General features: G+C 45.1%; 1 protein-coding gene across 1 annotated transcript in view; it reads right to left on the bottom strand.

The window, feature by feature from the left end:
* LOC119431721 (zinc finger protein Xfin) overlaps window positions 1-24732 on the bottom strand; it is a 33210-nt gene extending 8478 nt beyond the window's left edge. Inside the window, exons 1-3 of the mRNA XM_049658008.1 lie at window positions 18767-24732; window positions 8563-8633; window positions 6052-6373 (exon numbers count right to left, since the gene is read on the bottom strand). Of these exons, the coding sequence (XP_049513965.1) occupies window positions 6052-6373; window positions 8563-8633; window positions 18767-19148 (775 nt within the window). The 5' untranslated portion in view covers window positions 19149-24732. The remainder of the gene's footprint in view (window positions 1-6051; window positions 6374-8562; window positions 8634-18766) is intronic.
* Between the last annotated feature and the right edge of the window lie 1114 nt (window positions 24733-25846).

Here is a 25846-nt window from a genome sequence, read left to right as displayed (position 1 = left end):
TCTCTCAAATTGCAAGGTCGTCGTTTCTGCATCGCGCCGGAACAAGCGTGTACGTGCCGACTAGAGTGTTCTAGACAACCGTATTCTAGCACACACTAGTGCCGACGTCTCAGCCAAGCGGATAAAATGGCAGTGAACCCTTCTCTATTTTCTAGTCACATGTTGACCTTGCACGCTGCGGCAGCAGCGCAGAGGGAAGCAGTGGCGGAGGCGCAGTCCGGCCAACAAAACTGCTCACGCCCGCAAACGCTCGCTTCCCGATAACGGCAGAAAACTAAACTTCAGGGAGCGGCTAAAATAGGCTGGCACCAGCACGGCGGCGGGCGCGCACGGAGATGTGCGCACGGAGTCGAAGGTGAGAGAGCTACGAGGGAGTTGAGAGGGAGGGTGAGGGGAGCCACCGAAGCGGCGGAGTTGACGCGGCCAAATCCGCTTCCCTGCCGCCCTCCTCCCTCACCTTGGACGGTCTCCGCGTGCACCCGTGTTCCGGCGCCGCCCGCTCCCTGAAGCTTCGTTTTCTGCCGTTATCAGGAAGCGACCGTTAGCCGGCGTGGGCAGTTTCGTGGCCCGCGCTTGCTATGCGCTTGCGCGCCGCGATATTTCACAACTCACACCGTTCGTGCATCGTGCTATGGTGCACGAATACTTCAAAAATACGTCCTTTTAATTCGGACAAATTTTCGGGCCCCTTCGAGTTCGAATTATCGAGATTCGACTGTAGTTTTAATTGTGTTTCGATGATACGAATTTCGGCTAATACGAATATTTTTCGTGACCCCGTGAGATTCGTATCATCGAGCTTTCACTGTAACTGAATTAACAAGCATAGTGTCAGCGCACACAAGCAAACATGAACAGATCGCACTCGACGACCGCAGACAAGCACTGTAAAAACGCAGGCATGAGCAAACGCGGCAGGAGCAGCGACCGAAGGTTCGTGTGGTCTATCGCTTCAACGGAAACTGAGGGCGAAAGCATAGCGCATACGAAGGTCAGAGCCTTCTGGAGATCGCTTTCAAGATAGGGTGCACGCGACAGCCCACAGCCGCGCAAAGTACGCAGTGGCTTGCAGAGAAAGCCGCGCCCCTTCCCTCCCGCGCTGCCTTCGCGCTGTCTTCCTTTCGTGTGGGAGATTGGGTCGCCAGTTCCCCTTGCGCCCGGTCGCAAGATACACATTGAGTGCCGCAGCTGAACGTCGCTTCCCCTCCCTCCCTCCCATCTTTCTATGGCCTTCCACACGATGAGAGTTGTCGCGTTTGCTATCTGCCGTACGTTCGCTCTCCGTGAAAGCACGCGTCCCTAGCGCGCTTTCACTCGCACATACAGCACACAGCAGCATACAGCATTTTTTTCCTTTTTTTTTGTCAGCAGTGGGAGCGTGGGCGCGCACGTGAAGACCAGCGGCGAAAAGCGAAACAAAAAGGAGAAGGGTGGGAGACTTTGGAGAAAGGAGGGCGCGTGTTTTCATCACTACAGCAGCGTCTAGAGTGAACTAGATAGCAGCGTCCAAGCAGGGTGTGCGGAGTGCGGGGGAGAACGGTGGCGCACTCCTTTATTTTTTTTTATTTTTTTTTTTCAGGAGTGGGAGCGTGGGTGTGTGCGTGGAGACCAGTCTCCAGACGAAAATAATAGCATTCTTCCGCTGACGACGCACTTGTTAGGGGAACTTGGTTTCTGTGCTGTGTTGCGATTGTGTTGCATGTGTGTGTGGGTGAAATATGTAATAAATTGTTTTAAAGGTGGGTAGCCCATTTGGCATCAGCAAAAGCCGAAAAAAACATGCTTTGGTTATAACGCGGTACCGCTTATAGCAGCGGACTTTCACAACTCCCGCGACTTACGTTATAAGCGCCCTACACTGTACTTTTCTAGTAATGGGTAATGGTAAACTGCAATACATGTCTAGAGAGCGCTTGCAAGATGCACTCTAACCCAATTCCAACTTCGACATTCAAGCACACATGAAGACCAGAAATGCACTTCAAGACCAGCTCATAGGTCAATTTGGAACAGTGTCTGTTTATACTCCTTGCATACCATCTAAGGAGAAAAATCACAGTAAACCCTCGCTAACTCGAACTCTCATATCTCAAAATATTGGTTAAGTTGAATTCTTTTTCCTAGCTTGGTGTCAACTCTATGCATTTTTCACCTCTTATCTCAAAATGCTGGTGCACTACACCCTGGATATCTCTAAATCTCAACTGCGAAAATATCTGGAAAAATTCGCTACGCAAAGGCTTCCATACTTTGTGCTACGCTGGGTTACACTGTACTGCCATGGTATGCTGGGTTCCACTGAACCGGGATGCCACTGTAATGCAAGAATTGCACGAGGATGCCGGTGTTTAAACAGTGCAAATTGCAGACGTTGGAGTGACTTTCAGAACATTTCACGTCACTAGGCTTTGGAGATGTCGATGTCTACATGCAACACCATTTGCTTGCCTGTGTGCAAGGATCGCTGTTCCATGTAGACGCCCAACTTGACGGGTGCCGAGTTGCATAATATCTCGCAAAAGTGATTTACCTAAAATGCTGTTCCTGTTATATTGAGTTCTTGCGAGAATTTCAGCAGCTACTGCTGCCTATTTCTAAAAGATTTATGTGGTCTATGCGCGGACAGGAGCTTATATTTTCATGATTCGCTTATCCTGAAACTCTGATTATCTCAAAAATTACCCGTTTTTTTTGCAAGTTTGAGTTAACAGGGTTTTACTGTAATTAAATTCTGAGGTTTTACGTGCCAAAACCATGATTTCGTTATGAGCCAGGCCTCAGTGGTGACCACGGAGTAAAATGGACAGGAGCACCAACTCTCCTATCTTGTGCTGCATTTAGCACGGCGAAGTTATGCCCCAGTGATAAAATGCGCCCAGTATTGCGCCCAGTATTGCGCCATGCTCTCTGCCTCGGTTCCCCTCCTCTCTTCTTGGCTTTCCAAGGCACTCTCCTCCTTTTCTCCCTTCCCTGGCTGTTGACGCAAAATGTGCGTCCCGTACAGCGGTCAAGTCTAGAAACGAATTTGACACAAACCCTTTCAGCTATATTAAGAAGTCGAAACGTATGTTTTTACTGTTGTTGCCACTTGAAGCAGTATCAGCACATTTTTCAATTGCGACTGCCACCAGGAAACACAATAAGCTAATTTCTAAGAGTGAAAAAAAGTCTTGCCTTGCCAAAGTTACCACTCGCAACTCTACCAGCGGCGTTAAAGGCGGTGACAGCGTGTCGTTTGAGCGGAGTAGCAGTGGCATATTCGATTTGATGGTGATTGTGGGCACCAAGCTAACCCAAGTACAAATCAATATGAAATACTTCGCGCATGGGAGCCAGTCTGCTACTAGATTTACAACCATTCCTTGAATCATACGGCAGTTGTTTTAAGCAGAGTTCCAGCATAAAACAAAGGTGTGCTGGTGTTCCTCACTTACTATGTTTGAGTCACTGCTGCCACCAGTCGCCGAATTAGGTGGTTTAGTGTGTAGTCAACACAAATGAAAGTTTCAATTGTAGCTACAGATGTTAGCCTGATCGTAGAGTGCACATAATACTATATAGCATGCAGCTGAAGTATGCCATGACACAGGCGGAATCATGCCAGGTAAGAAATGAAAACACATGAGCAAAGCTTTACATCAGATTTTCTCTCAGTGATACACTTAATGCCCACAAATGTGAGGCACTTGTTCACAGCTTTTCTTCTCAGTATATTATTGCAAATGTAAATTCAGTAAAAACATACCGATTCACAAAATCGGATTGTTTAACAGCTGCTATAATGACCAGTAATAAAAATTTTATGCATTTAAAAGCAACAAATATCTCTGCAAAATTTGGCAGGCAACAAGGTAACAGCACGCATGCACACAGAGTGCCGCACAGGTAACAGTAGCAATGCACCCATGGTTCTACAACAAGCGATTAGTCAACAGGAAACTCACTTTGCCACGCTGTGCACTTTGCCACACATGGGCCACTGCAGGTGACGCAGTGCAATGGAACTCTGGATTCAAGTAACAAGTTTCTCCAGTATTTACTCGAATCTAACATGCACTTTGCTTCTAATAAAATGGGTCCAAAAATTTTCCGCACGCTAGAATCAAGCACGACCCTAAATCTGCGTTACCATATCTCCATCGGGGTTTCAATATGGCCGCCTCGTATGCACTTCGCGGCGTAGCTTCCTCCATGTGTTGTACAGCGTGTGCTTACATAGAGTTTCATGCAATAGTTACTAGAGGGAACCCTGGTGCTGCGATCGTTCAGCTACCATGGGAATGATGGGAAGTACATGGATTTGTCTGATCTTAGTGCTTGTGGATTCAGATGCTCTTGTGGCTTTGTTTACTAAACGCTTTATCCTAAATTTCTGAGCAATGTACACTTTTCTAACTGCAGAATACTCTGCGAACACACACAATTGCTGCTAATTTCAGCGGTTCGGCCTATCAAGGTGGCCAAATAGAAATGCGCAAAGCGTCTTAACGTGCTGACTTGCCTGCGGGAAATTAATAAGGACGTTCTATGCTGCTTGTCGATGCACGCGTCCATGGCGCAATGGTTTCAATATCGGGCGTCCATACTAGAGGTCCTCTGTTCGAATCCTGCCACCAGACAGTTTTTATAATGTTTATCTAATTATTTATTACGCAGTACTTTGTTGAAAATGATGAGTTTACAAAGTCATGAAGCCATTTGAAGCCAGAAGAACAAAGTTTAGGCAAATCTATGTACTTCCCATAATTTCAGTGCTGGCTGAAACACCCTGATCGCAGCTCCCGTAGACACTAGTGCCACACTTCCATCTAGTAATTATTGTATGAAACTCGATGTGTGCTTAGGCATTAGTCTACCGAATGTCTTCCCGTTTTCTGTGTTTGCTGTATCAGCACGAAGTGCCAAGTTCTTCATGATGCCGCATTTAAAATTAAAGTGTGTTCGGAGTACCCAAAACTTGGGTGCGGGACTGGCGCAAATAGACGCAGAGGATTTTCGCCAGCAAAGCAACGTGGAAGGGTTTCAGTAGACCGAAGTAGGACGTATTCTGCGACAATCCACTTAAGCAATACGATGGCCTTGGCCGTATTTTGAAAGCAATCTGCCGCGGCGGCAGAGTCCGCCACGCACTGTTTTCGCCGCTTATGGTTTGCGTTGAAGCGAGAGCCAGCACGAAGGTCAATTCGCTCGCTGCTGCTGCCGCGCTTCCTCACTCCAGCATTTTGACAGTGAGTTTCTGCGGTCATTAAGTGAGATGTGTTCATGTTTGCTTCAGTGCGCGTGACGGCATGCTTATTTTAGTTTTAAGCGAATGTTAACAAGTTTATATGGCCAATGAAACTACCATCCTTACTTCGCATAGTGGTCTCCTAATTTGCTATCGCAATCAATGCTTCGCCTTTCGGGTGAAACTGCAACTTTTTTTGTTCATCGCAACCTTTGCGCATTGGCAGTAAACCTTTGTTTTTCCAAATGAAAGAAAGTTGTATTCCTGTATGAAAGCATGAGGTGCGCGGGGTACTGTAAAATACTTCTTTTTTTCTTTGCTCGCGGGAAACGGGTGCGCATTACTAGAATCGAGGGCATGTAAGAATTGAGTAAATACGGTACTCTCCAAGTACCAAGTACCTCCTAGTCGGCGTCAAAGAGTTTCTTTTCACTTGTTGTACCTACCCAGTCCCACATCTATGAAAGAGGTTCATTGAAGTGCGGCAAGTATGTTCACATTTCCACATACTCAGTGACCCCAGTTGATCCTACGGTTAGATCTGAACCCTGTTAACTCAGCACAGCAACCCGATGCGCTACCCATTCGACCACTGACACTTAGTGACCCAGGTAGCGGGAAAATGGTTAGATACAAACATACATAGACACAAACATACAAACATAAAAACAAACATACATAGATAGACAGATAGACAGCCCCTGAAAAGTGCACGAAGGACACAAAGAAAGTTAACGCATTAAAACTTCAGCGACCGGCACGTTACGCGTCTGGTATGCAAATGGTACACCCTCTGCCCACAGACTAAAGAAATGCCAGCTCACCCATGTGAATCCGCATGTGCAGCCCCATGCTGTGCTTCCAGGCAAAGCACTTGCCGCAGTAGGGGCACTTGAAAGGCTTTTCGCCCGTGTGAATTCGCTGGTGCGGGACCAGTTGGCTGCGGAAAGCAAACCGCTTCGAGCAGTACTGGCACTGCAGGCGGCCCGCTTTGGACCCACTGTCCTGAGGCTCATGTGAGCCACTGTCGGCAGTCGGTGGCAGCACAGGGTCGAAGCCAGAGCCATAGCCAGTGCCACTGGTGCCCCAAGGGTCTGTTGAAGAGGCTGCCAGAACCTGCTGCTGCCATGCTGAGAGAGAAGGTGGCTTTATGAGTTGTCAAACTTTTCCCTTGCTAGGACTAATCTCAAGCACACACAGCAGACGACTACCAAGATGTTACTTACTAAATAAAATTTGAAAGTTGTAACCTCACTGATACCTGATCCCCAAGAAACTAACAGCATCTCTCCAGCTATTACAGTTTTATTCCTGCGATACCATGACAGGGGCTTTATAGCACTTGACATATACTGCAGCTTTAGCGCCGACAGAAGTGCTGATGACTAAATTCATGCGGCACACTGATTAATTCAGAGTTGGCCTTCAGTTAAGCTGAGCGAACAAATGGCATGTCTATGCAAATGCATCAAGAGGTGCCCCTTTTAGCTATAAAAAAAACCATGCTTCACTTTTCCACAGCTCAAGTGATTCATTCTTTATTTTCTTATTTTCATATTCATATTCAGTATTTATAGTTTCTTTATGCCAAAAGGCACGCTGTCACAATAAAACAACAACAAAAAAGTGAATAATTATGATTTGTCTGATGGGTAGCACTTGAACTTTAACAAAAGGGACATGGGGCTACCAAACAATGTGTAAACCTTCTAGTGTGAAATTACCCAGGCCAGAAAAGAAGTGCACCGTCTGCTGCTTAAAGTTTGAGTGCTGACCAGAGGCCAAAAATAGCTAGGACACCTATATGCTTGAATTATGTACTACGGTGCGAGTGTCGTATGACGCCAAAGCTGCATTTGAACAAGCAATAAGCACGACTAATTAAGAGCTTTTTTTTTCATTTTTTTTTTCAAGTGGAGAGATAATGCTGCCCGTACGGTTGTTGTACTGGTACAGTTTTTACTCCCACATACCAGAATAACATGCTGAAACACAAGACCGAGGGCGCATTCATACCAGCAACTGACAGGGATCGCACGACCGACCATGACTGGCAATAAAGGAGCAGCACATGGCGACCGATGTTTACACCGGCAAGATCTACCTGCTGGTCACTACACCGAAATGTCTCAAGGTTGATGCCGTTCACATCTGCTCAGACCACCATTACCATGCAAATTAAGTGTCAGCATATACAGACATCCTGTTCCTGCACTGCCGATTGGTTCAGTAGGTTTGCGACTGCCGAGAAGCGAGCAACTGACCGAAAACAGTCACTTTTCTACCAAAGCAGTCATTAGCAAGTACTTGCAGTCAATCACTTTGCAACTAACTTTGTCACACGATGTCTGTGGGTTGTCGGTATGGATGAGCCATGAGAGTAGAATGTGAACTTATTCACACCCTATTGTTAACCTCACATTACAGCACAGTTTTTACAACACTGCCCTGCTTGTAGCAATAGCTTCAATAAGAAGAAAGAAAGGTGCTAACTTTACACTCTCCAGACAGCATTGACTACAACACTCAGTTAACCGAAGCAAACATGCGTGCATGGACAGATGGAAAAAATCATACACACAGTACAAGTTGAACTTGCACACAGAGCTCTGGGACAGGACATACAAATTAAAGCACTCTGATCTCCCTGCTGTCATTGCAACACAGAGAAACGTGGTCACAACCCAAACCATTTGCATCACACAAACAGGTCACATAAAGCAGCCAACAAATTTTGCTTTATATAAAATACGCTGCTTCACATAATAGGAGAAAAAAGGCACAGCAAGAAAGTAAGATATGGAAAAAAAGCCATAGTTGCCTACACTTTGTCTCAACAACTCCGTGTGGTGCAGTGACAGCTAGCGCTCATGTCAGCCAATCACTAATGAGAGCCAGCTGTTTCTTCTGAGAAGAGATGGGGGGTGATCGCCCATAGTGCACCACCAATCTTTCTGTTAAGCTTCTATTCGGTTGGTGTCGTAGGAAGGGCGATCATAGGCATACAATGGCTGAGCCCTTCTTCTCGTTCTCTGTCATGGTTGGTTGACGTGACCTGTAGACTTCACTGCACAGAGTTGGTCAGGCAGATTGCCGTGGAATGCACATAACAGAAGTGACAGCGCTTGATGAGATCTACTGGAATCATCCACCATCTTATCGTACCTCTTACATAATACATTCCAGTCTCTATCTCCCTCACTACCTCTGCACCCTTCCTCGTCCTGTAATAAATAGTGCTTATGGTAAGCCTTAATTCACTACAGAAAATGCAGAAGGGGTGCTTCCTCAAAGGCAAGCTTTGGGACATTAAACCTCATGAATAAATCAATTACCAAATCCCCACGGCCAATGTATCCCTCATGGCTAGTACTCTGTGACCATTCTATGTGCTCCAGATCAACTGCTGCGCAGAAAAAAAAAACGTAGAATTTTTTAAGGACAACGCACAAAGACGAGACACAAAGAAACAAAACATAATGGATCACCAACTAGCAAGACTTACAGGAGCAGTTCGTAGGCCTTTACAGCATTGCAGGAAAAAATGGTGGGCTATGTAAAGTCCTGTGAGCAGCACATAACAGTGCGTATTCTACGCTACAACACGAGCCCTTTTTCCTGGGTAAGAGAGAAGACTGCGAGCGATTTTGCATGAACAGTCTCACCGATATCCTCCTTTCTAGCAGGATAACTGATGCAAAAAGGTAGACCCCAGTAACCGAACAGTCAAAGGTAGCCTTCCAGATGCAAATGTGATCAAAGTGATTTTTCCTTACAAAGTGCTGAACAACTGTTTCTGTCCAAACCCCTAATCTCTCCCATGCTTCTTGGATACTCCCAGGTTACCACCCGAGTACACTAACTAATACTCTGAAATTCTTCAGCCTGAAGGTTTTCGATAGGCTGAAAAAATCGCCTAAAGACCCTGGTCTTCCCGTTAAAAAGAGCATATTGGGCAAACAATATTAAAAGCCCCGCAGACACACTTCGGCGGAGAGCAATCTGCAAAAAAGAAGGCACCAAACTAGGCGCAGCACTGCACTGTATATGCGAGCCAAAGTGCACCACTATAACATTGTCTCTGTTTGATAGTACAGGGCAACGCCTATCAAACCTATAACATCAAAAAAGCATGCCAGGATCTCTCGTGTACCACCAAGTGCCAGCAATATATAGCATGAGAGACGCCATGCACAAAAGTCTAACAAATCTGCATAGGCGTCTTTCAGATTTACGCTTTCAGACTCCTAAACAAATGAGCAAGAACAGATGTAAGACAATGAAAGTGTTTATGGGCAACTACTTTATTCCAGAAAAACCCCGACCCACACAGACCTCACCCAATGCAGTGACCAAAGAATGTGCATCCTCAAAAAACTGTATGAATATGCACACTTCGTGGAAGATTGGCATCACAACCTCAGCTATCTACCCAAAAATATGAGATCTGACAGAAAAGCCCCATTAAAAACACACAGACCACCACAATAAGCACTTGGAGTTCAATCTTGCACATGTGCTTAATTGACTTACAGTGCTTAAATTCAATGCCCAGTAATAAACTGAAAAAGCACATGTACAACGCACTGCTCTCTCATTAGAAAAAAAAAAAACAGAAAGTCACCAGCACTCGGAGTACATGCAACCCTAGGATGACTACACATAAAGACTGGTGTGCAAATCAAATACCGAGTAGTGCAGAACTTATTACAAGGTTTCGAAACCCAGAGGCACCGTCGTACCTTAAATCATTTCAATTTCACATCACTTGTGCATCGAGCAAGACATACAAAGTAACTTTTTAGCATGTGTTCTCACAAACGAACTGCAGCACTAGTTATGTGAACAGAATTGCATGGCTGTGTACCTTATTCAAAAACACGCAGATGCCAAGCCCAGCCAGCACTGCACACAAGCACATGTGGGCTATCTCCTGACATGATCCCAATCACAAGTTTTTCCAGCCAATCACAATTAGGTGATTGAAAATATATATACAGCATCGGTTATCATATCAAAATAAGTGTGAGTTGACAAAAAATTGTTTGCGCCAAAAGCTTATGCCTGCACATCCAACCCTAATGCCGAGCCATGGCTTCAAAGATGACGCAGTGCTTTTTGAGCCATCATGCCATACCGCATACTGCTACCTCACGGTGGTGGTTACGGCACATTCACAGTTCATACATGAAACCCTGCATAGCAGTAGCATAGTTAACCGCATAATTCCACTGTATGCTGGTCCCAGCACTAAGGAATTCAGCATATCTCTTACTGTATCTACCCAGATTAAATAGATAACATTTAAAATGTGAGAAATTCACAATAAATTCCTTCAAGAATTGGGCAAGATGAATTATACAATATATCCACGAATGCTGCAATACATTTTGACTACACAACAGTCCAGATAGCTAACCCTTGCTCGTGATTCGACAATTACTACCCCTGTTGCTGCAGTCTCTGATGGAGATGCAACAGTGTGTCATGACAGCATTCTCTGTCCCTCACTCTTCTTGTTTTCGTTTGTTTCTGCTATGCTGCAAGTTAACACTCCAAACCATGACCGTTCCGCACACCAGCCACCTCGATTCCCTGAAACCTATGAAAAATGCAGCTGCAGAAGCCATTACACTACTAAAGCGCCGAGCATGGTGACTCGGCGACTATGGCTTTGTGACGTTAAACACAAGATAACAGGTTTGATTTCCAGCCACAGCAGCCCCATTCCATTGGGGGCAGACATTCATGTGCCAAGATTTTTGTACACGAGTGCAATGTTTCCAATACAGTCTGTGCATATCTTGACATTCATTGTGGGGAATTCGCCTGGCGTTCATGGGGGTTTAGTGTGCATTAGAACAACATTTAATGAGGTGCTTCTACTATAATATAAAGTATTATCACCAAAACAAAAGCACTTGGGCTAGGGTGCCACAAGTGCACAAGTTGTGAAATGTACCACTCACAAATTACTAATTTTAGAGGCAGAATAAGCAGTTCCTCACTCACTCAGCACCAGCCTAATTTCTTTTTTACTGTTCTTTTGCTTATTTATTCAAATGAATTTACAGAACCTGAAGAAATGCTTACAACATTATTACGCTTTTATTTAGCAAGGAAATCCGCAACCTTTGTTTTTATCACAAAAAAAAAAAGAAATGTCACAGTTTCAGTTAAGGGGGGACATGGTGATTAGAGCTATCCTTACCCATTTTTGAACCAAACTTGATAAATATTGGTATGCTTGCTTAGTTTCTTTTCCCGATTCTAAAAATGCAGTTATTTTTTCTGTACGTTCGTTATTTCATTACATATTTAAGAAAACAATGTCTTTTGTTCTTACTGCAATGGACAAATAACTGCCACACAAAAATATGACTCACAACATAGGAAGCACTTTTATGATTGGGTCAATATTTCTCACTTTAAAGTACACTGAACTCCATTGTTTTTAACATGGCCATGCATTTATGCATTTGGCCACACAAAAGACAAATTTTAAAAACTTACACAAAAAAAAAACCTTGAAAAGTGCTTCCTATGTTGTGTGCTCCAAACATCTAGCTTCATGCTGGAAAATAATTATAATTCTATCTGTGATAGCTACTGATGTATCACAGTAAATGTCTTGCTGGCTCTGCAAAATTAGTATTTTGCGAAAATGAAGAAAACAAACAAATCTCCCACCCTATAGTTCTAAAATTAATATATTATGGTTGAACTATCGACACAGGAGATATGAAACTTGGGAGATCAAGAAAATAATAGATGCAGAATCCGAAACTGCAATTTTACAAAGCTTGATTTCTTGGTAATTTTTAGGCCTAAAGACCTATGTTCAAAGGCAAAGCATCAATTGCGATAGCAAATTAGTGGACAGCTATATGAAGTAAGGATAGTAGTTTTATCGGTCGTATAAACTTGTAAACATAGGCAAACTAACTGAATTAACAAGCATGGTGTCATGCATGCACAAGCAAACATGAACGCATCTCACTCGATGAGCGCGAAAACTCACTAACAAAATGCTGGAGTGAGTAAGTGCGGCAGCAGCAGTGAGTGAATTGACATTTGTACTGCCTATCGCATCAACGCGAACTAAGCCACAAAAACACAGCATAAGGCGGACTCTGTCCCCACTGAAGATGGCTATCAAGATACCGCGTCCTGAGCGGGAGCACGTGGCGTACAATGCGCCCCCCCCCCCTTCTCCTTACCCTCCCTCGGGAGCGTTGCACGCGACTGGAAGACGGCGCACTTCCTTTCTGCTCCCCTCCTTGGCATGCACGAGATTGAGCCGTGATCGCTGGCTCACCCTCACACGCTTTCACTCGCACATACAGCATACGATGTGCGGCAATGATTTTTATCGCTCTTGGACTTCATATGGAACTTCACGACGACGGCAGAAATCCACCTGGAGTGTCTATATAATTGCTATTGCGATAAAAATAAGCATATAAGCTGCAGTTGTCATCTCATGACTGATAAGCACTCGCAGCCAGCAAGGACATCATGTCTACATCCGAACCAGACACATTCTTTCACTACTTTTACACATGTCTACTATATTGTCAGGAAAGACAACTGGCCGACAACTAATCGTCTGCCGTAATGGAGCCGGAGAGCTTGTGGCCACAGTAGAATTGCTTCTCATCTACCGCGGCTTCTACAGAGTCAAGCGCTGATCCAAACAAAAACACTGCTGCCACAACCACTGCAGGCAAATCCGTGGTCACAAAAAAAAAATGTCGCAGTTTCGCCCGAAAGGCGAAGCATCAATTGCGATAGCAAATTGGTAGAGAGCTATTCGGAGTAGGGATAGTAGAGTAGTTTTATCGGCCGCATAAACTTGGACACATTCGCTTTCTAACTGAATTGACAAGCGTGGTGCCATCGCGCACAAGCAAACATGAATAGATCACACTGAATGACCGCAGACGACTGTCAAAACGCTGGCGAGGCCGCTGCAGCGGGCGAAGAATCGTGCGGTCTATCGCTTCAACGGAAACTGAGCGGCGAATGGACAGCGCATAAAGGTCAGAGCCGTGTGGAGACACGGCCGGGCTCGACTGGCGCGCACGCTCGCTCGCTTCTTAAGAAGCGAGTGCGCGTGCCAGTCGAGCCCGGCCGTGGTGGAGATAAAGAGACGGTGCGGGACAACCCACCACAGCCAGTGCAAGCGTATTTGTTGGCAGAGTAGAAGCTGCTCCCCCCGTCCCTCCCGCGCTGCCTCCCCGCTTTTTTTTTTTTTTTTTGCTTTCGTGTGGAAGATTGCGTTGCCAGTTCTCCTTGCGCTGGGTTGCAAGATAAGCATTTGGTGCCGTAGCACAGCGTCGCCCCGCCTCCCCCCCCCATACCCCCACGGCCTTTTGGGCGACAATCGCGTTTGCTTTCCGCCGTGCGTTGGCTCTCCGTGATAGCGCGCGTCCCCCGCGCGCTTTTACTCGCGCATACGGCGCGCGGCGACGATTTTATCGCCCTTGGAATCTATACGGAACCTCATGGCGACGGCGACGGCAGAAATCCCGTTGAAGTGTCCATATAATTGCTATCGCAATAATAATAGCACCATGAATGTCTACTCCTGAAGGCACACAGCCAATGTGGCGTCATGCATAGATCTAGACAAAAGGAAAAATGCGCAGAGTGTTACTGCCACTCCTTCATGGTTCCCACTGATGATAATGGCGGTGCAGACTGCACCACTCCATTTTGGTTGGACACTAGCACAGCTATTGCCCTTTTCATCGTATATATGCAGCACGCTGCATACTTCAAGCTTGTCCAAATTAACTGGTGGATGGCCAAATACCTCCAAACTACCGAGAGTCTGATGTCATTAAATATTGTGTACAAACATCAGGACAACAGGACATTTCCGAATTACTCGATTTTCTGAATTAACGAGAATAACATTAACGAGATTTTACTGCATTACATGTGAGTAAACATAAATAAAAGACTCATTACAAGAAAACAAACACCTTGCTGTGATGACTTAATTTCAAGGGAGCTCTATTTCCACACTCTTGGAAATTTTTTAAGCCTAAGCCACACTCAAGGTATGCCAAAACCTATATCCCAGCAATTCCACAGGGTCACAGCACATATTAAGAAACTCGCACAGACAGTGGCACCGGATTTATCTAAAGGTAATTTTCCACAAAACTCCATGGTACCCTAATAGAACTGTTTGAGTTTACTGTAATGTTTTGCTGTTTCACCCTTGTGGGGATACGAGACTCTCACACGTCCCCTGATGTTGTTTTCCCCGCATGGCTCCCATCTCCTCTAATCCGGCTTCGCTGTGTGGCTTTCAGAGGCGGCGGTCGGTGTGGTTGCTGCATATTGCGAGAGATGGCGCGAGTGTTGTGCTGCTAATGCCACATAACGGTGGGGTTCATCATCATCATCATCAGCCTATATTTTATGTCCACTGCAGGACGAAGGCCTCTCCCTGCGATCTCCAATTACCCCTGTCTTGCGCTAGCGTATTCCAACTTGCGCCTGCAAATTTCCTAACTTCATCATCCCATCTGGTTTTCTGCCGACCTCGACTGCGCTTTCCTTATCTTGGTATCCATTCTGTAACCGTAATGGTCCACTGGTTATCCATCCTACGCATTACATGGCCTGCCCAGCTCCATTTCTTCCACTTAATGTCAACTGGAATATCGGCTATCCCCGTTTGTTCTCTGATCCACACCGCTCTCTTCCTGTCTCTTAACGTTAGTCCTAAGATTTTTCGTTCCATCACTCTTTGTGCGGTCCTTAACTTGTTCTCGAGCTTCTTTGTTAACCTCCAAGTTTCTGCCCCATATGCTAGCACCGGTAGAATGCAATGATTGTACAGTTTTCTTTTCAATGACAGTGGTAAGCTCCCAGTCAAGATTTGGCAATGCCTGCCGTTTGCACTCCAACCCAATTTTATTCTTCTGTAAATTTCTTTCTCATGGTCAGGGTCCCCTGTGAGTAATTGACCTAGATAAACGTACTCCTTTACAGACTCTAGAGGCTGACTGGCGATCGGTGGGGTTACACGGGCACAAAAGGGGGAAGGCTGTTCCTCTTTGGTTTGAGGTCGGCGAGCGGTGCGGACGTTTCGCGCGCGCGCCGATACGCTCTCTGCGAGACCATGTCGCGAGGCTGTGGAGCGGGGCACCGGAAGGGACAAACACGATGGTTCGAACGTGCCACCGTTCAGGTGACCATACACGAGAACGATTAGGTGTTGGTGTCCAGCATGGGGCGAACATATTCGCTCGCGATCTGGTCATGGTGAGTCGGACTTGCTCGATTTGTCACGTGCCCATCGGCGTAGTAATTCGGCTAGCATGCAATAATGTATGAAAGGTGCAATAAATGCCCTTTTGATTGTTTGCACTACTGTGTTGTCGTTCCTTTGTCCCAAGAGCACGTGAGAGACAACAGATGGGGGAGGACAAAGGCCACACGGGACGTGAAGCAGGGATTGAGCGATTGATTCCCGATTGGTTCATGGGGTTGAGCAACCCAAAACGACACCACGTCCGTGAAAAACGTCCTAGTGTAGGGCTTCAGATTCATTTTCGACCACCGGGCATTCCTTAACATGCGTTTAAGTCTACTGGGTGTCCAAAAACTAACTGTGTAGGGAGGAAATAAACAAAAACATGATAATAACTGTGAATCACTTCACAGTTTCGCATGCGATATAATAGCACAAGACCTGTAGTTCGTCTGATAACGTCTGTGGGGTGCATTCAAAGAACGAGTGCACGATAACAATCCTCGAACAATGCAGTAACAACAGACAGCCATTACCCAAGCGTCGTGCGCAGACATGTGTTCAAGCCGGCGGTGGACATTCTCAGCGCCTCCTGTAGTGATCAGTGCACCGCTATAAGTAAAACTTCAAAATTTAGGATCCCCATTTCCTGTGCACAGTTACGTTTCGGACACCTAGCACATACAGGAGCGTTTAGTTCTTTTTCTTTTTTTTTCATTTCATCCCCATTGAAATAAACCCACCACAGCTGGGAATCAAACCTGCAACCTTGTGGTCGGGAGCAGAAATCAGTGACTCACCATGGCAGTTAAGGGCGAGACACACGATGCGATTTTGCGTGCGATTCATCGTACGACGCGCCGCATCGGCCGCCGCACTCAACAAGTTTTCAACATATTCTCCTGCAGGCGGCGGCGGACCGCCGCTGCCGCATGCGACCAACCTGCTGGATATAGTCGTACGACTGTGTGATCAGTCGGACGGCCGCGGCCAATGACAGCGCCGCCAGCGTGTACGTCACGGTGACGTGGTAAAGCCGGCGGGGCGGCGCCGGCGAGCAATCGCTTCGATCGTCCCGGTGATGTTTTTTTTTTTGTTTCTCCCTGGTCGAGGCAATGGCCTCTTTGCCGCTGACAGCGTCACAAAAATCGGGTACACTTTGTTTCTGACACGAAATAACCTATAGAATGAAGTGAACTCAAAGTTGTGTATGTTATAAAACGTTGCGCTAAGTAGTAAATCTTTGACGTGGTATCGATTCGGAAGCGGTCAGCGCAGACGCCGCAGCAGTCGTCTATGCGAAGCGGCTCGCCTGACTGGCATGTTTTCTCATCGCTACCAACGGCGTCGGGAAAACTAATTGTATTGCCACTTATGAGCGACATAAATGTTCAGACGTTGATTGTGTTGACGAATATGGACGCTTTATAATGAGCTGCGGACGGATCGCAAGGGCTGTCGACCCCGGATCCGACGGCCAGCGAGCTAGGCCTATATATACCGTCTCCCAGCGATCGCAAGCTCGCCTGGCTTGATCGTTCGCTTTCGTCTGCGCCGATAAAATCAAATGTATCGCAATTTAAGCGCGACATAACTGTGTGCACGTTGTGCTGACCGACGTAAGAGGTTTATTACGAGCTACAAGCGGTCGTGTCGCAAGCGACACCGGTCTCGGATTCGACGGCCCAGCGAGCTAGGCCTGGCACCTCCTAGCCATCGGCGGCTGTCGACGGAGCTGCAGACGCGGCTTTGCGGAAAGACGTCTACGCTGCTCACACAGACGCGTTTTTATTGTGATCGTTTGTGCGAAACTAGAGAACTGTGCAAATACGTTTGTTTTCACTTTGCGAAGTTCCGCAGTATTCCGAGCGTCCATGCAGGGCCGCCGTTTGGGGGCGGAGCTACGCATCGCACGTCGTTCGTACCATGTGTCCCGAATCGTCGTATGCGGCAAGTCGGACTCCGACGCGTCGTACGACGGATCACACGCAACATCGCACCGTGTGTCTCGCGCTTTATACGAAGTGCCAATGTATTCGTGTTCTGAGGAAAACTACGTAAATGAACACCCAAGAGTTCGAGATGAAGATCAAAATACAGCACTAGATTTTTCTTTACTGACCTTGGACATTTTACAAGAAACAATGATGTTACTACCCTTAAAATGCAAGTAATTTTCCTAAGGCATGAACATCTACAACACGGTCCCACAAAGCAGGCCATATAGCTTTACATCCTAACGGTCTTTACAGTCTGTAAGATGCACCATAATGGAAGGTTTCAAATTCATTTGTATTTTTTGTCCCAGGGTTTAGAGAGCTTGGACCTACGTTTAACTAAATAAATTTAAAGTCGAAGATGCTGTTTCAGCAGTCATTCAAAACCCTGTAGTGATTCTTGTACCACGTGTGCTACACAAGTATCTCGAGAGCACTTTCTTTAAATCAACTTAAAATAGTGTACTGAATATATAAAAAAGAAAAAGATATATATATATCTATTCACAAAGGTGTTGAAAAGCTTAGTGTCTTTGCAACCTTTCAGCTTTCACCAGCAATAGGTTGTTTTGAGTGGCACGATGCACTGCGACTTGTAAAATATGCTAGGCAGGCACGATTGGGATGAGTTCACCAGACTAATCCTGATTAAAAACAGCAGTTTTCACCAGCACACAATTACACTAAAATGCAGCAAATGTGTAGAACTCACACAGCGCTTAGTACACCATATTTCGCCACACTGACAATTTTTCAGTTATCACCTGCACCAAGTTCTAATGTGTGTGTTCCAAGTTGAAAATGCATTAGAAAACAACATTTATGGAGGGTTATCTTCACCGATTCATCTGCATTAAAGATAAAAAGCCCCGCTATGGCTTTCAAATACTGTCCACAAGTACACCAGCAACCAAGGCTCCCAGAGAGGGCCTTTCTCCCTGGCTTTTAACGCACGAGTCTCAAACTCACATCATGCAGCCTCCCTCTAGGTAGCTTGAACAATTTAGCATGTAGAACAAAGTGTTTTCGAATCCCATTCAATAAAATCCACAAGGCAGTAGGCTGTGCAATTCATGCTTTCACTATATTTATATTTAAAGCCTAACTCTTTCCAGGGATGCCTTCTGGTGGAATTTCAAGTACCTCCTGCTACAGCTATCGTACAAATGTTATGGTTAACTGTGCACTTCTCTGCTCAGCCCAAAACCTCACTGCAGAGAAGCTGCCGTGCAATGTTGCTCTCTGCCAGCACAACACGTCAACGCCTGCATCGGCACGTCCGCACGTGGTAGTTGAGGTAGTCCTTGCGCGCAAAGTCCTTCAGACAGGATGGACATTTGAATGGCCGCTCGCCTGTGTGCGTCCGGATGTGGTTCTCGAGCACGTGCTTGCGGGCAAACCTCTTTGGGCACAGGTGGCAATGGAAAGGCTTCAACACGGACGCAGCCATGGCACGCTCCGGCACGACCACTCCTCCGCTGGATGACACCGGCGCGGGGCTGTAGCGAGCCGCCGACCTGATGCGCTGGAGCTCGCGCCTGAAGGGGCTGTTGATGCGCCTCAACGTCTCAGGTGCGCGGACTGCCGTTGTGGCCATGCGGCTGCGTATGTAGGTGGTCGTGTGACGTGACGACGGTAGGTTGAAGGTCATTTCCTTCAGGGACTGAAGCTCGCTGCCATCTGCAATAAATGCATTAGAAATAAGAGAGGCCTCTGCATAAACTGGTCCTTGTCAGCTACATAGAAAAGATTTTACGCGTAAGTTTTTGCATGTAATGTTAAAGAACAGGTTCCAAGGTACTACACCCAGTTCCCTTTAGGCCATATAGAAAACCAGCCAGATACTCAAAGCTGTACAATTAGGTTAGTGGCACAGGTAATCTTGTAAAGAGAATCATGTAGCAACAACTGCCATAAAGGCAAACAAAGCAACAATATAGTTGACAATAGAGGTAACTTCATACTAAATGCTTGTTTCTCACAAAAGATTGGTTGATAGAGTATTCTTGCTCGCTCCTGAATTTGTGAACAACTTTTCATGGAAGCGCTTTCAAAGGTACCAGACAGAAGCATGTGTGTGTGACGGTACTCCCACGTGTGTGGTCTTAAATTCGACTGCCGTTTGTACATAACACAGGCTCTCATTATTGTCATTAGCACGGTGCTTAGAAAAAAATATATTCATTGCTATTTGCATTCTGTATGAAGCCGCATGCCCACCCAAATCAATATCAGGTAGGAATATCGCAGCATCTCTTCGGCTCCCTTCACAATTGAAGCCATTCCAGTAATGACTTGGCGTCCAACCAAAAGAGCGCTGCCAAACAGCTTTCACTTTCTCCCGCCTAACCACCCGACCCGTCGGCTTACAACACTTGAGAAGTGGCTAACAGACTCCTCCCCCAAATACATACAAGCCACGACTGAGCTGATCACACAGCTCAGCTTGGCAGACAACTAATACAAAGCAGGTGAACCTGAATCGGGGTTTGCTCAATAAAGTTCATTCTCTCTCTCATTATTCAAGATTAAATTACAAATTTTGGTGTTTGCAGGCCAGTTAGGAATGAGAATCCAATGTCTCATACGAGGTCTGTAAAGAAATTAGAAATCAATGAATCAAGAAATATATAAAACCGTGGGGCTCAATACTTTGTAACTGTGATGAAGAAGATGTGCATCATCTGCAGAACATGTGGCACGTCTTCTTCATTTTCATAACCATAACTTCATTTCATAACAACCATACAAAGCCAGAAGACAATGAAGCAAAATAAAAAAGAGGGGGAAATAACTTTTTTTCTTTAGATTGAACAGTAGAAGTAATATAATGTGACAGCCAAACTTGTGATAAGCTTCTTATTCTTAATAAAAAGCAAACACTCCCCGAGCTAGCTTTAGCACATGTGCATGTGTGTTTGTGAGTGAAACCTACTATGGCTAAATAAACATGCACAAAAACATAGTGTGTCAAACTCTGTATTACATACGAAGTGATACTCACGAGGCCGCACCAATATACAGCTTCACTGGTAATCCACTTCACAGAGTGGAATGGGGCTTACATTTTTTTTTCTGTCGCTTTCATTTCTTTTATTAAGCATCAAAAAGCTAATCGCAAATTTAATCCTCATTAAAAATTCTTACTACAATCCAGTTTTTTCAGATTTAATTCCCTCTGTGCTTTTCTTAGCTTCGCTGTGTGTTGGTTTCGCAATGCTGCAAGCTCATTAAAACGACTGGTTGCAAGGCAGAGGAGCGAAATGACATGGAACATTAAAGCTTGTAACAATCTGGCTCAAGAGAGCTAGAAGTGAAAGAAAATTGTCTGCAGTAGAACCTCAATATAAGGAACACAAATACAACGAATTATCAGCTATAATAAAGAAAATCTAAAATTCACTAGCTTTTTTTTACCCTATCAACATTACTTTTAACAAATATCAGATAAAACAAAGATATAATTTAAATTATTTGTCTATCAAGAACATCTCTTATAAAACCCTTAAGAAAATATTTTTGTGATTTCTTTCTGCAGTTCCAATAGTTGTAGTGGTAATGTATAGTTTTAGATTTCAGTTATGTTATAGTATTCGTTGAAAGTACTGTTTGCAATATTCTTGACGAATTGATCATCCGTTGGCATGCAACTGCTTGATGTACCTGCGCGAGATGGGAGCTTTGTCAAGCCATAATGCAGTGGCTTTTTTTTACCATCTCCTCAGCCATGTGATGTATTACATGTCTGGAACAATAAAAGATTATTTCCGTGTGAGAAGCAATTTCATTATAACAAGGCTGAAATGCAGTGGATCGCAATTCATTGCCTTCTTTTGTTCTGTTCTGTTGTTTGTTTTTGTTAAATTTATGAAAGGCTGAAAGGAAAGGCAGACAGGATGACGATTATTTAGGGACAACATAGGCCCCGAAGGGTGCAAGATTTTGTTTTAGGGTGATGGTAATCCGACTTGTGTGCAGGAACTCCTACCCCACAGCTTCTGTTTTCATTACCATGGAAAGTTGTCCACAAGTACAGGTGTGTTCAGCATGCATGACGCTTGCGTAAACATGCAGTGACCAACATTTTTATTCTGACCACCTTACAAAAGAAGGTTCTGCACTTACTGAGATTTTGTTATTGCTCAGATTTTGCCACACAATCACTTTTTTTTTTCCTTCTCATCATTCAATTCCAAGCCCTCGTTATCGCTGCTTCCCTGGTTCGTCAAGCAAAACATTTAAAAGTGACCGTTGCATGTGAACTGAAAAAGCTGATAAAATGACTAAGACTGATTTCCTTACTTAAACATCAGGACAAGCCAGGCAAACAAGAATGCTAACTATATTACTGAGTGATGCAGGCCAAGAAATGCAATTTTGGTGCGAAATCTGAGCAAGAACAAGGTAGAGTGGCCATAAGCACAAAATCTTCGTTTTTTTTTCTTTGTTCAGAATAAAAACCATCAGTGCATATGCTGTAGTTTAAGAGGCACAATATAAAAGAATTCTAGTAACTGTCTATATAAGTGCAACACAGTAAGAAAAAAAAAACAAATCACAAACATCACAATGAACAATTCGCAGGCAAGCACACTGCCCTATGGAACCTCTAAAAGAAGACTGGGCACAAGGTGTAAAACTAATTATGAATGGCTGCAGTTGCCAAGTGCTACCTCAAGCCCACAGCATAAAAAAAGAAAAAAAGAAAAGAAAGAAAGAAAAAGAAAAAAAAACGTTCCTATATTGTCTGTGCAGGAAGCACATACTACCCATCAAATACTCAGGCATGTCCAAAAAGCTACACACAGCAATGTTTTGAAGTGCAGTTGTAATGTGTGATGATGTTATGCTGTAGAAAAAATCGCAGATCAAATACAAATGCAACTGCACTGCAAAATGCACAGAGTGAGCCTTCTATGAACGTACCACTTCCATGAAAGGGAAAATTTCTTATCTGCTGGAAGTAGCCAAAGCTACAAGAAAACCAATATCAGCTTCTCAATATGAGCTTCTCAGAAGGATTCGCCATATTTTTATAGCTTTCACAACATTGCCTGCTTAGTATGAAACGAAGTGTAGTACTCATTACCCAACACAGACACATCAAAGAGATTAGAAATACTAGTATATGAACACTCGCAGGCCTACAAAACTTGGTCGCATCACAAAACACAAGAAACATTTGCTTGAAAGGTTGAACTCGGTTAAGAGGTTCTCCTGCAGTGTGGCAAAGCTGTCACTCCACAATGTTCGTACAGCAGATCACAATGTCCACAGGGAGGTGAAGTCTTGAAGCACGAGCACAGCCACAAAGTTGACAAACAAAATGGGCTACTGCAAACACTATGCGCAGAACATGCATTGTCCACTTTTTCGAGCCAACTTGCACCGCAGCTTGCAAGCTGTAAAAGCAAAAAGCACGCCATGCTCACCAAGAGTGCGCTCACATCACTGTACCGGAACTTTCGCACATCACAAATGGCCAGGATGAACTCACTCACACAGAAATTACAATGATGATAACCTAAAACTATCATGCATACGCACTAAGGAGGAATGGTGCAGGCAAAAATGCATTAGTTATTCAATATACTTTAACGGCGTTGTTGTGGTTGTGTACCGTCGAGTCGCAGTCGACTCCTGGTGGCGCCATGAATATATGAATGCGAATGAGATCTGCATAACACAAGTTCTTTAAGCTCACTGAGACGCTGCCCAGTGGCCTAACGAATCTCATCTAAGCACCTCGTACACATCTTGCATGCATATTTGCTGCTGTACGGGTGGAAAGAGCTCAGCCAAGCTGCGATAAAGCAGTTTTTTCTCTTGCCATCTATTTTCGTTGTATCGTGTACACGAAAGACGGAAATAAACAGATTGATTGATTGATTGATTAATTTATTCATTTATTTATTGATCTCGCAGGCCGCTCTGAGGTGTGCCAGCATTTTTTCTGTGATTTAGAGGTCTAGGATGTTCATTAACACAAAACGTGAATAGTTGAAAATATTATCTATTAAATTGTGGGGTTTTACTGTGCCAAAACCACGACACGATTATGAGGCACACCGTAGTGGGGGGAGGCTCCGGATTAATTTGGAACACTGGGGCTTCTTTAACGTGCGGCCATCGCATGACACACAGGCTTTACTGCATTTTGCCCCCATCAAAATGTCATCATCAGGGCTGGGATTCTGCACCTTTGGGCTTAGCAGCACAATGCCAAAGCCACTACGCCAGCATAGTGGCTTTGGCCAAAAATAGGTATGTCAGAACTTTTCTAAAGGTACACTAAAGAGAAAATATAGGATTGGCTGCATAAGTAAATTATGGTTCTGCAATACCATGAAAAGCCACTCTCACCATGAGAGAAGGCTTGGTAAAAGCCAGAATAGACACGAAAACAAATCACAGGTCGTAATGCCACCTTGAAGTTACCGCACCAGCGCACCATGATGTCATGGATTTCAAGGTTATCTGCTCGAAGCAAGTTATCAGCAGAAGTCAACTACACTGTGCTCAAAAGTGACCAAAGACAGAGAACTTTGCAAGTTTTAAGAACTTTTACTGCGGCACAACCAATGCAAGTACGAGAAATACCTTTGAGATATGGGACATCCAGCATACCGGTGATGAGATTTTGCTGCGAAATAAAAAGAAAATACAACTGGCCTTCATTTTCTCTTCTAGTAATCAACCCCCCAAGTTTAGAAAGAATACTTTAAGCATCTTAACTGATCTGGCGTTTCTCTTTCGCATCCCTCTAAAGCTTAATCAATGAAATGAAGCAGAGCATAAAATAGGCAGCATGACTGAACAGTCAGATATGCGGATGATGTCATTATTGTGTTTTAATAAAGGAAACTACCAAAATTAAAGGCAACTAATCAAAAATGTCGCAGTTTCACCCGAAAGGCGAAGCATGAATTGCGATAGCAAATTAGTAGGGAGCTATACGGAGTAAGGATAGTAGTTTTATCAGCTGTGTAAGCCTGGACATGTAGCAGCACCAGCAGCGCGCAGAACTTTTGTCGACGCCGTCGGTGTTTTGCCCACGTTCGTACCAAATGCGCACGGCGTTGGTGACTGTTGCCGGTGCCTCTGGCGGTCGCTCGGAGGTTTTCAACTAGGTCACAACGGGACACTCGCCGAGCAGCGTCGGAAGTCTTTACCACCTTCTCGGCTCACAACATTTTTATATAAATACGCATTTGGTGCCGCAGTTAAACGTCGCCTCCCCTCCCTCCCGTCCCCTCACAGCCTTTCGCACGACGGAAAAAGTTGTGGTTGCTCTCCGCCGTGCGTTCGCTCCCCGTGAAAGCGCTCAACCCTCGCGCACTTTCACTCGCACATACAGCATATGGCACGCAGCGACGATTTCATTGCCGTTGGACTTCATACGGAACCTCACGGCAACGGCAACGCCGACGGCAGAAATTCACTTCGAGTGTCCATATAATTGCTATCGCAATAAAACGATAATAGTTACAATTTAGCAGGCAGGAGATATAAATGAACTTTCTTGTGGCATTGCATACCTTCTTGTACCAGTACCCACCAGTTTGGATCTTCGAAACGATAACAGTAGAGAAACATTTAAAGGTGGGTGGTCCAATGCTGGTATAATGTAACTTTCAGCACCCTCTTCATCAGGGTACGACAAGGAGTGCTGACAGGTCGGTAAATAGAGGCAGGGCCTATGCACAGTAATTCTTTCTCTCTCCCTCTTAATTTTTTCAGGGAGAGGTAGCTAGCTTTGTGGCGTGGCCCTAAACTGAAAGAATGTGTTACAGCTTGCACCGTAAAAATAAGTAGCAACATTCACCAGATAGCTGGCTCAATCACTGAAGGGACACCAAAGTGGAGCTCTAATAATACATTTCAGTGGTTCCTTTTGGTTGCTCTGACAGCCCAGCTAATATACACTTGGCTCATTAAAATGAAGGGCTCAAAACACATTTGCCAGATCTATTCCAAGCACTGAGCTCCATCTCAGAGTTCTTGAAGGCACTCTCGCCTTAAAATTGGGAGAACAACCAAGATTGCAAAGAATTCTGGTCCCGTGGCCAAAGGATTTTTTTTTTGTTGGGGTTGGAGGGGGGGGGGGGGGGGGGGGGGGGAGGCACAGCGCGTAATTCTGCATTTTAAATTATGGTGCCAGAGGGCACTCCATGATGCTAAGAGAGGAGCATGGAGGGAGGGGGGGGACGATAAAATTTGCCATCTGCCCCCATGGCTACCTAGGTCTGGGAGCCACTAGACCACGGCATATTTTTCAATGCCAGCCCAGTGATGCCAGATCTGGGAGTCACTGAAAGGGCACCACTTTCCCAGCAGTTCAGGGGGACG

The sequence above is a fragment of the Dermacentor silvarum genome, chromosome 10 (assembly GCF_013339745.2).
Source record: "Dermacentor silvarum isolate Dsil-2018 chromosome 10, BIME_Dsil_1.4, whole genome shotgun sequence".
Taxonomy (NCBI): domain Eukaryota; kingdom Metazoa; phylum Arthropoda; class Arachnida; order Ixodida; family Ixodidae; genus Dermacentor; species Dermacentor silvarum.
Note: the sequence above shows the minus strand (reverse complement) of the source record. Positions and strands in the feature narration are given on the sequence as shown.